At 62.4% G+C, this 12,940-nt stretch overlaps 1 protein-coding gene across 2 annotated transcripts in view; it reads right to left on the minus strand.

Annotated features, from left to right (window-relative positions):
- The window catches only part of RRBP1 (ribosome binding protein 1), a 59,727-nt gene that overhangs the window by 6,919 nt on the left and 39,868 nt on the right, over positions 1-12,940 (minus strand). For both annotated transcript variants that reach the window (XM_057701636.1, XM_057701635.1), the window contains 8 exons: positions 10,994-11,146; positions 10,170-10,288; positions 7,889-8,042; positions 6,152-6,290; positions 4,176-4,345; positions 4,042-4,076; positions 1,150-1,240; positions 578-670 (listed from right to left, as the gene is read on the minus strand). In XM_057701636.1, coding sequence (XP_057557619.1) covers positions 578-670; positions 1,150-1,240; positions 4,042-4,076; positions 4,176-4,345; positions 6,152-6,290; positions 7,889-8,042; positions 10,170-10,288; positions 10,994-11,146 — 954 coding nt within the window. The remainder of the gene's footprint in view (positions 1-577; positions 671-1,149; positions 1,241-4,041; positions 4,077-4,175; positions 4,346-6,151; positions 6,291-7,888; positions 8,043-10,169; positions 10,289-10,993; positions 11,147-12,940) is intronic.

The following is a 12,940-nucleotide window of genomic DNA, read 5'->3' on the forward strand; positions in this document are numbered from 1 at the left end:
CAAACAAGTCAGGGACACCCCTGGTCTGCATTTGCCACAGAAAGGCCAGACGGGCACCTAGGTCACTTCTGGGGAGTCTAAGTGGGGCTCCACACAGCCCCGAGGCCAGCCCCCCACCTCCGCCTCTCGGGACCTCATCAGACACCACCTCAGGCTTCCTGAGAAGCTCGTGCAAGTCGCTGCAAAGCTCGTGATAACAAGAAAGGCGTTCCCTCTGCGTGGGGCGGGGGCAGGGCCGGCCAACGGGGGCACGAGGCCCCTCCCGCCGCAGCTGCGGCTCCAGACCATCCCGGCCAGGACCACAGGCACCAACCCTCCCGCGCAGCCCCGACCTGGGCCTGAGTGCTCGTGCGGAAGACCGTCCTTCCCCTAACGCTCAATCACGGAGCCCCTGGGCCAGGACCGCAGGGGGCCTGAGAAAGCAGACCGCAGGGGCCAATCTCGGGGCCCCACAGCCCCTGAGGGCAAAGGGCCCAGCTGAGAAGCAGCAGACAAGGGCTCACGGCTTCCCGCATCTTGGGGAGAAATGGGCGGGCGGGCCCTGGGCGCACTGAGACACCCCAAGGCCGGCGCTGACCTTGGCCTGGGTCAGGGACCGCAGCTTCTCCTCGCAGCCCCTCTCGGCCGAGGCCAGGGCCTCCATCGCTTTCCAGTTCTTCTCCCGGAGGTCCTGCGAGGAGAGGGGAGATGGTCCACAGCCAGGCTGCCCCCCCCCCGCCAGGGGAGGCGCAAGCCCGCCCCAACCCACCTCTGGACCCCACAGGCCACCCTGGGCAGCCCTGGCCCCAGGCTGCTCGCTGGTGGCCAGGGCCTGCGGGTGCCTTTCAGAGAGACCAGTCTGCAGGGGTGACGGGGACGGTCAGCTGGCTCCTCAGAGGGAAGAGGGTCCTGCCACCAAACGGCCGGCTCTGGCCCAGCCAGGCCCCGGGAAGCGCGGTGGGGGTGGGAGAACGGGCGAGGGGGTGCAGCCGAGGCTCCCGTGCACCCACCGCAGAGGAGGGGGCCCCTACGCCCCCTCCGGACAGCGGGGGACCACGTGACCGGGGGGGAGTCAGGACCCCCGCCCGCCATGGGCAGCAGGACGGGATGGGAGAGGGCCTGAGCCCCCTCCCGGTCCACACGGCAGGCGCCCCCCCCGCCCCCACTCACGTTGTTCTTTGCTTTCTGCTGCTCGACCGCCTCCTTGAGCTCTGTGGCCTCCTTCTCCAGACACCACACCTGCGACTCCAGCTCCATGAGGCTGAGGGGAGACGGTGGCGTCACGGCCGGGCTCCGAGGGCCCGCAGCCCCCACAGGCCCTGTCTCGGGCCCCTCCTCGGCCCGGGTGCCCGGGAGCACCCTCGGGGCCTGGGCCTGTGGTCAGGCCCCTCCCCCCAGCAGCCCACAGGCTTCAGGGGCGCCCGAGCAGCCGCCACGGCCCCTCCTCCGAGGACCAAGGGCCCAGAGGCCAGCCGCGTCCCACTCGGTGACGCTGGCTGCGGGGACGGCAGAGGCTGGCGCCACCACAGCGGCCGGCGTGGGGATGGGCCCCAGACAGTCAGGTTTTCACACGCTCTTTCTCCTGGTGAACTGAGCCTGGTCCCACTCTGTCCCACAGCACGCGCCGGCTGGCCCTTCCCTGCGGCCACAGCTGCCCTGGAGACACGGGCCGAGCCTCCTCGGAGGGCACCAGGGTAGAGGCTCGGGCGGCGCCGTCGCCTGCGGACCCGTCAGGTATATCCCTGCTCTCGGCGCTGGGACCATCCTGTGTCTGAAACCTAACCCTGCCGAGACCCAAGGCTCCCCCTCAGTCCTGCGCCTGGGCTCCGAGGAATCAGCCCGAGACGACCCCAGACGCGTGGAGCTGACAGGCCGGCTGTCCCACCTTCTCCCGCTTCTCTCCAGACTCCAGGCCCTGTGGACCCAGAAAGCGAGGGGTGGACGCTCCAGAACTGCACTGGCTGTTCTGAGGAAGAGGCTTCAAATGGACACTTAGTACGTCACCTTCTGCGTTAAGATTTAGGACTGGGAGGACTTCCTAGGCAATGCAGTGGTTAAGAATCCGCCTGCCAATGCTGGGGACACGGGTTCGAGCCCTGCTCCGGGAAGATCCCACATGCCACGGAGAAACTAAGCCCATGTGCCACAACTAATGAGCCTGCGCTTTAGAGCCCGTGAGCCACAACTACTGAGCCCATGTGCTGCAACTACTGAAGCCCATGTGCCTAGAGCCCGTGCTCTGCAACAAGAGAAGCCACGGCAATGAGGAGCCTGCGCACAACAAAGAGTAGCCTCTGCTTGCTGCAACCAGACGAAGCCTCTGTGCAGCAACGAAGACCCAACACAGCCCATAAGTAAGTAAGTAAGTAAATAAATAAATAAATAAAATTTATTAAAAAAAAAAAAAAAAAAAAAAGACTTAGGACGGGGAGGCCCTGGCGTCACGCGAACGCTGACGTCCAGAAGCCGGCAACGCCGACTGGAAGCAGCACAGCCAGGGCCCCTCTGGGAGCAGGAGGCAGCGTGTGCGAGGATCCCGCCCCGCACCCCCCGGCCCGGGGGGACACATGTTCGTGTTTCTGACCGTGGGGTGCGGCACCGTGCGCTGGGGAGGTGCATGGGGACTGAACAACCGCAGCGAGGCTGTGCGCGCTGCCTGCCCTCACACCTCCGAGCACCTCCGCACCCTCATTCCAAGTGCCGTTCGCATCTGGCCTTGAAGACCACGGTCAACTTCCTGGATGTTGGTTTCAGGCCACAGAACTTGACTCCACCCCTCAAAGCTCCACTGGGACCCCTCACAGCTTCTCCCTCAAGCCAGCCAGACCCCCACACAAACCCCTGCAAGAGCATCCCCAAAGGCCCGGAGAAAGAAGGAGCAGCAGGCTGGTGGCAAGGACACGCTGACAGTCACCCCCTTGGTGGCCACTGGCTGAGTTCCAGAACGTCTGGGGCCAGATCACTGATCTCCACCCCAGAACATGATGGCCTGGCCTACACACAGCTTCCAGATAAACAGTCTGAGAAGGAAATGAAAAAACCAAAAAAAACACCAAACCCTAATTCTGCCAAACATCTGCATGAGGCAAAACACTAGAATCGACTCTATCTGCAAGCGTGACTTAAGTACTAGTAATTAGCTGTGTGGTCCAAGGAGCTGATCTTAAAATACAAAAGGCAAAACCCTAAACAAACACAACCTCTCCACCCCCAAACTAGCATGAGAAACACAAGTCCACCTGAGCTTTCTGGAAAGGCACACAGGGAGGGTTTGGTTCTTAGTCTCCAGTAAGGCGTTCTGGGGCCTCCAAGAGCCTGGCCTCCTGAGGCCATGGAACATGGGCTGTGGCCTGGGGGGCACGGCGGGGAGGGGGAACCCCCCGCTGGCGGCAGTAGCCAGAACAAAGGAGCCTGGTCAGCGGACGGCCCGGCACATGACCAACCACCTGCACGCCCCCCACCCCATGTGGCTGCCCTGGGAACCCCCAGCCATAGCAGCCAGGACCACCCTGAGCCTATGGGCAGCTGCTGAGGGACACACCCAGAGGCCACGGTCCCAGGCGTCCACCACGTCTTTGCAACAGCAAACACACAGTCCGAACATGCCTGGGGCTGGGCCGCCAAAGTTACAAAGCACCAACCCCGCGACCTGGTCAGCTGTGAACTGCACCGTGTCCCAGGTCTGTGCAAACACCGGGCAACCTCTCAGGTTCTCCATTCTGGGCACATAACCACTTTCCTATTTGAGTTATGACTTCAGCCCCTAAAACCCCTTGCCTTGTGGATGTGGAGAGAACTCCCTGACTAGCCGGTCCTTCCCGTGGAGAGAAGGATGGATGGAAGGGCGGATGGACAGCAGGAGGCCTGTCCCCCTGCTGAGGCACGGCCACTCTCCACACAGCCTCGCTCCTCCAGAGGCAGCAGCTCCCTGCAAGATGCCCTCTTTCCTGCCCAGCCTGTCCTGGTCCTCACAGTCACCGGAGGGACCAGGAAAGGCAGGGCCTCTCATAGGGCTCCTCCCAGGGACCCCCGCACCCAGGCCGCAGCCCCACCTCCTCTCACCGTGCCTGCTGCTGGTCGGCCTCCACTTGGCTGGCCTGGAACGAGAGACAGAGCCCCGTGGTCAGCGTGAGACCACCTTGCACGGCCCGTCGTCAGGGCGGGTGGGGATCCTCCCGGGAGGGGGTGCGGCTGACCTGGGCGTCCCGGGCCTGGCTCGCCTCCAGCAGGGCCTCGATGGAGCAGATCCTCTCCGTGAGCTGCGAGTTCTGTGCTCTGGCCTCATCCAGCTGCCCGTGGACGCTGCTCAGCTCTTCGCACTTGCTCCTCACCTCGGCCTCGGAGGACTGCAGCTTGCCGTGCAGCTCTGAGGGGAGGGAGGCCGGCAGATCACGGGGAGAAGGCCAGCATGGGTGCCCCCACGCTGCCGAGCGCACACCCACAGGCTTCCAGACACGCTCCTGACCCCTGCGTATCCCGTTAGCTGGCGGAGAAAGTCACAGCCTGGCTTCCTTCTCAAGGACTCACTAGGGCAGGATGAAAACACCCCTGATCACCCGAGAAAATGATGGAAATCTGAATGGGCGCCTGTCGCAGTTTCTAAAACCTTGCTCTCCTGGAGACTGGCTCACGTCGCTGAGACTGGGGCAGGGGGCGTCTCGGAGTGTCCTTCTTCTTCAGTGACCTCTGCTAAGCTCCACCAGAGCTCTGAACGTCCTCCACTTGTGTCTGACTCTGCACAGCTCCCCGGCCCTGGTCTCCACCCCAATCAGCACTCAGCCGCTGGCCACGTCCACATGCAGCTCTGCTCAGGCCTCCCGGTCCCCCCGCTGTGGCTGTTCTGCTTTCCTGTCCCCCGCCTCTCATCTTCGAGGCCTGTGGCTCCAGCGTCCACTGCCTGCCAAATCCATCAGCACCTCCATGGGTACCGGGGCCCAGTCCTGCAGCCTTCAGCCTGATGACCGCAAGGGCCCCATCCCTGGTCCCCTGGGTCACTCCCGCCCCTCAGTCCCTTCCCCACCTGGAGCCAGAGCATCCAGAAGTGCAGATGGGATCCCGCCAGCCCTGCCCAGGCTCCCAGCCCTCATCACATTTCATGCCGCCTGAACTCTTCACACGAGGGTTACCCGGCCCTGTCCACACTAGCCACTATCGCCTTCTCCAATCTCACCTGCTAACCTCCTGCATCTGTTTCTTATACAGGCCAAGTGTAAGTTCACTCCCATTCTCAGCGGCCCCTTCCCGGTCTCTGTGAGGTAGGCCTCTTCCTGTCATCCAGACCTTGGCTTAAATATCCCTTTCTCCCCAGAGAGGCCTCCCCTGACCAACCAAAGCCAGATCCAGCCCATCACAGCAAACTAGGCCCTAAGGCCATCCCGGCTCACTGCCTGTTTTTGTAAATAAAGCTTTACTGGCACACAGCCAGGCCTGTCTGTCTAGGGCTGCTCTTGAACTGGGGCAGCAGAGCTAAGCAGTTGTGACAAACACTGTCTGGACTACAAAGCCAAAAATATTTACTACCTGGCCCTTCACAGACACAGCTTACCGTTTCCAGGACCTGCTCTAGGTCACTCTGGCTACTTGAAGTCTGCTGACGTGGTTCCATCTACCTATCTGCCTGTCCCTCCTGCCAGAACACAGCCCCAAGCCCGCTGCTTCCCTCCCGGCCAAGCCCCCGGTGCCCACCAGAGTGCCCAGCCCTGGCAGCGGCCCTGGAGACGCTAGTGAGCTGTCGGCGCCCCGCCAGCCTGGCTTTGCCAGCCCGGCTTTCTCCAGGGGCCCTCGGTGCCCTGGGCGTCACCACCACCTCCTGATACAGAAGGTGACCTATGAGCACAGGGGGACCATAGCCCACCTTACACATCTGGCCTCTGGGCCTGACTGGGCTGGAAGAGAAGGCCAGCAGCAGCTCCAGGAGCGCTGTGGCTCCAGGTGGGGCCCCAGCAAGCGAGGCCAAAGGAGCAGCACCTTCCACCTCCAGCCCACTCCCGAGCCCCGCCCCCAGGCCCCGCCCCCCCAGCCAGTCCTCCTGGACCCCACCCCCTACATCCAGTCCTCCAGAGCCCAGGCCTGACCCCGAGCACCCCCAGTGTGCCCCCTGACGGGCAGGGAGTCAGGGGTCCCAGCTGCCCTTGCACCCCACGGGGCCACCCCCCCCCGACGCCGCCCTCACCAGCCATCTGCTGCTGCTGCTCCCGGGCCTTCTCGGCGTCGGCCCGGAGGCTGGCGTGGCTGGTCTGCGAGCGGCACAGCTCCCGGCTGACCTCGTCCAGGCGCTTCTGCAGGGCCTCCTCGCTCTCCTTGTGAGATGTCTGGGGGCCGGCAGAGGGAGGAGGGCTGTGAGGACATGGCGGGAGGCTGGGCCCTCAGCCACCTGCCGCCCAGAGCTCCTCACACCCTGCCACCCTGCGCCGAGACTCACAAAACCCTCCTGGATTTCCAGGTCAGCTCACCCGCAAGAAAAGGCCAGGTGGCCACTCTGACCCCTGGAGAACGGGCTCCCGGGGAAGAGCGCTCAGCTGAAGGCAGGACAGTCACAAAAAAGCAAAGGGAGAGGCTTCCTACAAGCTAAACGTCCGGTGTGAGCTGCAGATTTCCCGAGGAGGGCCTGGTGAAGTTCACAGTTGTTGAGCACTTCTGGGCAAGGCCCCGTCTCGGCATTTGTGTGTGTCGGCCTGCTTAATCCCCAGCCACCCCAAGACACAGGTACCACTGTCACACCCACGCTGCAGGGGAGAAACACTGAGGCTCTGAAATCCAGGGCCTCCCCCGTCAACACCACGGGGACTCTGTGACCTGAGAGGGAGGAGATGCTCAGAGCCTGAGGCTTCCTGGTGAGAGTAACAGTGACAACCTGGACACCAGAGCGGAGGCTCTAGCCCTGTAAGCATTAGGACCACCCAAGAGCCTTCAGAGCATAACCACCAGGCCCTCCTCAAGGACTGTGATCTCACTGCTCAGGGCGGACCTACTTTACACCAAGTCACCCAACTCAGTTCCACCCAAACAATCCAAACTTTATCTGTGCCTGTTCTTAGTCCCTTGCACACACATCAGTCTTACAATTCCATGTCTGTTGTTCTAGTCCCTTTCATAAAGCAGCCCCACTGCCCCACGTGCTACAGCTGAGCGTCAGTGACTGAGCAGAAACAGGTGCAAAGCTGTGTGGGTCTCCAGGGGTTCCATGTTCTCCCCGAGAAGTTGCATGCATGTTATATGCGTGTGACAACTGCCCCACACCTAGTCACCCTGCGCCGAAACAGGCCAGCGGGGGACGCAGCACTCGGGCCAACGGGCAGCGAGGCCCCGAGGCGGAGGGGCCCCCCTGGATGCTGCCTGGCACTGTGGGGGTGGGGGGTGGGGGAGGGCACGGCCCTCCTCCCTCCGGAGAAGGGGCATCCCCCTCGGAAAATATGAGCTTCCAGGCCACATCCAGAGGCTGAGAAGGAAGACAAGCCACGGGGCCCTGAAGCCACGGTCTGTGTCCGCCAGCCCGTCTGTGGCCTGAGCTGCGATGCCACAGGTGCAGCAAGTGTGGGCGGGTCACTGCTCTGGGGCTGCCCCGGGGTTCAAACCCGGGCTGCGGTGAACTTGGGGCGTTCCTTAACTTTGTGCCTCGGATTTCCTTCCGGGTAAATTACAGATAAGGACAGTATCTACCCCCTAGGGTTACAATGAGAATTAGCTGAGTGAACGCGTGTGTTTAGGACGCGTAGCGCACAGAGAACACCCACTCGATGCTGACTAGGTACCACTGCTAACAAGGCCAGGGTTGAGAGTTCCAACCCCAGTCCTGCCTGGGTCCACAGCGGCCACAGTCACAGCTGAGAGGGGAGGACCCAGGGTGGCCACGCGGAGAGCTTGGTGGGAGGAATGAACGGGCACCGAGGTGGCTGCCACCCCAACTCACCTGCAGCTGCAGGACCTGCTTCTCGAAGGCAGCTGCCTTGGCCTCCAGGGCCTTCCGCTGCTGTTCCTCCTGCCGTGCAGCTTCCGACTTCTCCACCAGCTCCTTGCTGACCTTGCCCAGCTCCTGCCGCAGCTTAGCCAGCTCTGCATTCTGCCTGCAAGACAGTCACGAGCCCCCGAATGAGGGACACAGGAGGGCTCAAGCGAACTCTCACCAGCTCCGAGAGCCGCCCGCCCAGGGTGACGGGACCAGAGATCTGAGCCTTTCCTCCAGCGCACCTGCTCTTTCTTAAGTAGCTGCCCAAGTCTTGGAGCCCCTCTGAGTCCCTCTATGTAATCAGCCACGTGGGGTGGGATGTGTCTTGCTGAAGATGTGGTGCTACATGCACAGTGGATGGACCAACAAGAGCAAAGTGCAGAGTAAGCACAAAAGCAGCCCACGGAGCCCCGACAGAAGTGGCCGATTCCTCGCGGCTGGTCTGGGCCCAAACAAGCCCTGGGATGTAGGTGGACCCACCTCACCGCCCTGCAGGGCTGAGGCCAGCAGCCCGCTTGAGTCCACACCCCGGATTCACTGGTCAGCTGGACCACAGCCAGGCCAGGGAGGCCGCCCAAAGCAGGAAGCTGTGACATTTTATAAAAGAGAACCCTCAACGCTGCACAAAAGCTGGGTCTCAGGATCAGGAAGGAAGTTCAGGAGTGACAGAGGAAGACCTGATTGACAGGAAAAAGGGGCAGCTCCAGACCTGCTTCTTCTAGCGTGAGGAGGTCATCAAAGTGCAGCCTCCTTCACTAGCAGAAAAGACACCTCTTCACAGCAGGAACAAATATCCAGCCAAGGGATAGTACCAGACCAGGTGAAGGGGACAGACAAGACTGTCCACAGCCCTGGCAGGTAGGAAACCTGGCCAGGACCAGCTCTGCCCTGCTGCCTGGGTAGGTAGACGTGGGCTTCCCATCTGCATGGGGAGGCCACCCCAAAGCCCTCTGCGGGGCCGTCAGCGCACGCTTTCCAGGGCCAAGATTCGAGACTGGAGAGCCCATGTGAGGCTGGACTCCAGCACCAGGGATGGGGATCGGGGTGGGAGGCTGGCTGGGTGGCCCCTTGGGACGGACGTGAAGCTCTGGGAGGCACCTGGGGACACCCGTCCCACCCGGCAGACTGTCCACAGGCTGATGGACTCAGCGGCTGCACCTCAGGGTGACAGGTCTCCAGGCGTGAGCGCTATCTCCAGAATGGAGCCAGGACCCGATCCTACATGAGAAGGAAGCCAGTGTCCCTCCATCCCACGGTCACCTTCTGCTGGGGCTGCTGAGGACACCACAGCCACAAACCACCAACCTGCCAGCAAGTCAGGACAGAGATGAAGACAGGGACCCCAGAGAGAAGGGACCAGCCTGGGAAGGGTGGCCATCAACTTCACTCCGCGTCAGCGGGGCTGCCAGCAAAGGCTGCTTTGGGAGCACAGGCTTCACACCCGGCGCCGCTCCTGGGTGACACTCTCCCCTGCTCCCTCCTGCGAAGGGGCCCCGGGCGCCTGCTCCCATCAGCCTCCTCTCGGCGACGGGGTGCTCCGAGAATAGCGAGCACCCCAGAGACCCCTGCAGGGTACCCCGGCCAGGAGGAGGCAGGAAACGAGACCCAAGCGAAAACACAGCGGGATCTCCTCCGGGCCAGCCTGCTGAGACGGCGCTGCCCACACCGGGGACTCAGAGGACCGTGTCCTTGACAGGGTGAGGCTGAGCACTGCCCCCCAGGGAGTGGCCTCTGCAGCTCACGGAGGCCTCCTGGCTTCCGCAGACATCCCCTTCTGCACAGGAGACCCAACCAGCAGGACTGGGGCGCTCGGGCCCACGGCAAGGCCCACACCACACCAGACCCTCACCTTGGAAGGCCAGCCTGGCCCTGATACTTCCGGCCAGAACCAGGGATTTTTAAAACGTCACATTGGGATGTTGTAAAAACAGATATGAAAAAGCATCTGCTCTCCCAGGAAAACACGACACCACACCAGCCAGGACCTGAGGGGATCTGGTGACACGGACACCAGGCACAGGCTGGAGCTCACTCACCCCTGGGGGCCTGACCACGTGAGGTCGCTGGCCACATGTCAAAGGCTCAGCTGCTCAGATCCAGGCAAGAGATGGACAGACCCCCAAATGAGGGGTGCAAGACTGCACTGCCAGCCCCAGATCCACAGAGGGACCCTGCCCACCCTGGGCCTTCTGGAAGATGCCGGGGTCCGGCTGGGGGTGGGGGGGAGGTAGGGCGCAGGGCTTACTTGCTCTCCACCTGGCTCGTGGCCTGGTTCAAGGCGTCCCTCAGGATGGAGTTCTCCTGCTGCAGGCGGGCCAGCTGCGTGTTGGGGCCGTTCTCCAGCTGCTCTTGGAGCGTCCGGATCTGAAAGGTCATCCAAGGGGCATCAGAGGCTGCTCGGCCTGACAAAGAGAGCCACCTCCAGGGCAAAGTCAGCGAGCTCCCAGCCCGCAGCCCGAGGGCTCCGCCTTCACCTGGGTGGTGAAGACCCCTCAGAACAGAGGCTGGAAAAGCACAGAGCTGAGTGCTCAGCCCAAAGCCCCAGAGGTGCTGGTGTGCTTTGCCCCGAGCAAGGCTCTGAGACCCAGCACAGGGCCGCAAGCCACAGCCCACGGTTACCCCAAGGAGGCCTGTTTCCTGCCGTGACCCCCCAGGGAGCAGCCCGCCCGGAGCAGAGTGCAGGGCTCTGACTTCACAGGCCAGGGCTGGCCTGGCCTCTGCTGGGGCCATGTGACTTCCAGGCCTTTTGTTTTATGGGATTCTTCCAACCTCGAGTGAAGGAGGTGGAGCCGGCATGCTCCGGGGTCACGGAGAGGCTGCGAACTTGACCCATGGGCCCCTGTGGAAAGGGACGCAGTGCTGACCACTTGGGACCAGAGTGTTTTCAGAAAGTGCTCTTTAAAATGTATGTAGATCTTCCTGGTTCCTAACATGAAACGCACACACCATCCGGCCAGATGAAACAGCTCCCCTGCCCCCAAACAAACCAGACCGTGAGGACCCCCTCCGTGGGCACCCTCAGCCACTCCCTGGGCACAGCTCCGCCCACCCGCCTGCCCCACTGCCCACCTTGCCCTGCAGCTGCTGCACCTCCTGCACGTGCTCCCGGTAGCTGGCCTGCATGCGCGCCTGCACGGCCGTGATCTCCTGCTCCCGGGCCACCAGCTGCTTTTTCACTTTGGCCTCTCCGGCTGCTGCCTTGGCCTTTTCCGCTGCCAGCTCCTGGGAGAAAGCAGAGGGGCCGGTGAGGCGGGCGGGGCAGCTTATCAGATAAAACCAAGACCATCACAGCCCAGAGCTCATGACTTGGGGCTGAGAGAAGCTTGACAACAGAGCCACAAGACCCCCATTCTGAGCTCTCAGACAGACCCGAGCAGCCACAGCAGAGAACGAGCAGGTGAAGAGGAGGGACCTCCGGAAACCCTGCCGGCCTGACAGGTGGAGGGCTGACCATCAGGCCTTGAACACAGTGGGTGCGGTGGACACACGCAGGAGCTGGGGAGCACGGCATCCTGTCCCCGGGCTCTCCAGAGGCACCGGCTGAGCCCTGCTGGGATTTCAACACCCTGGTCTGGCTTCGTCCCTGACACCCAGGTTCCTGAACGTCCTCTTCTACTTGAGCATCTCTGTCAGGACCAACAAGGCAGCAAGCCTTGACGGCTGGGGGATCAGCCCACTCCTGGAGGGCCTGGGCCCCGTAAGCAGCGGCTCGGTCCACCACCCCACCTCTGCAATGTCTGCTCCTGTCAGTGTCAGATGCCCACCTTGAACACGGGATGGGGGGCCTGGGGACCCAGAGTCTCAGGCAGAGCTCAGGGTGGGAAGGGTTGGTCTGGGGAGGGGCTGGCCGGGGACTCTCTCATCGCAGACTGAACGGCAGTGGACGGAAACCACGGGGGAGCAGGAAGTGACAGCGTGAGGAGGGGCCCCCAGGCAGGCGTGCTCTCTGTCCAGGGGACCTTCAGCCAGACTGGGGCACAAGGGTCACACGAGATTCTAGTCCCCCACCCCCCCATCCTGGACAGTGGACCAGAGAAGTGGGAAAGCCTGTCCTTCTCCAGGCTGGGATGCTAGCGAGGCTCTTCCCGAAGGGCCAGAGGGTCCCCCTCCTGTCTGAGATGGGAGAGAACCGGAGGCCAGGGAAGGGCTGGGCTGATCGGGGTGGCCGCTGGGTGCTGGATGTTCCCTGGGACCACCTGGGACCCCTGGCCCCACTCTTCAAAGACAATCCTCTTCCCAGCTGTGCCCAGGGTGAGAGGCTACGGGGCAGAGGCTGCTCTAGGACACGCACGTGTCTCGTTCGATCCTCTCAGTAAGGTGAAGCTCGCCATCCCTGGTTTGAAGCTGAGCTCACAGAGCCTTGGGGAGGACACACTATCCAAGGCCAAGAACAGCCCTAAGTGACAGGGTGGGAAGGAACCTGGGGCCGTGCAAGCCCACCAGGGTCCTAGAAGGGGTGGTGTGCAAGGCACCCCCTCCTCTGGCTGAGCTGGCAGCTCAGCAGGGATTTAGGCCTCCAGCAGGCGTCCTCTGACCCATGCTCGCCAGCCCCCAGCAGAACGGAGGCCCCTCCAAGTACACGGTCCAGCCCCGATGTAGAAACCGAAGCTCAGAGACGCTCTGATGTGCTCACGGCCACACAGAGGCCATCCTCTGCCCTCCATGCCCACTATGCGGGACACCCAGAGGCTGTCTGAGGACAACCTTCCCCACCCTGAGCAGGCCTCAGGCAGTTCCGGGCATCCTAGCGGCTTGAAGCATGTAAAGTCCCAGCCTCCAGGGGACAGGGTCCCAAAGCCACCAGGATTCAATGGGATTTCCCTTCCTTTTGCCTCTGGGACTTTTTTAAAGGCAGAGAAAGGCCAGTTTTTCCTTGGGGCATTTGTTTTGTCCTTGGCTTTTCCTTTCTAAATGCTCAGAATCCCAGGACTCCTCCTGCCTGTCAAATTCTTCAGTCAGTTGCAAGGGTCAGATTTATCTTCTGAGGGTCTGATTTATTTTCACCTGGTTGTTGGG

The sequence above is a fragment of the Hippopotamus amphibius genome, chromosome 12, assembly GCF_030028045.1.
Source record: "Hippopotamus amphibius kiboko isolate mHipAmp2 chromosome 12, mHipAmp2.hap2, whole genome shotgun sequence".
In the NCBI taxonomy this organism is placed as follows: domain Eukaryota; kingdom Metazoa; phylum Chordata; class Mammalia; order Artiodactyla; family Hippopotamidae; genus Hippopotamus; species Hippopotamus amphibius.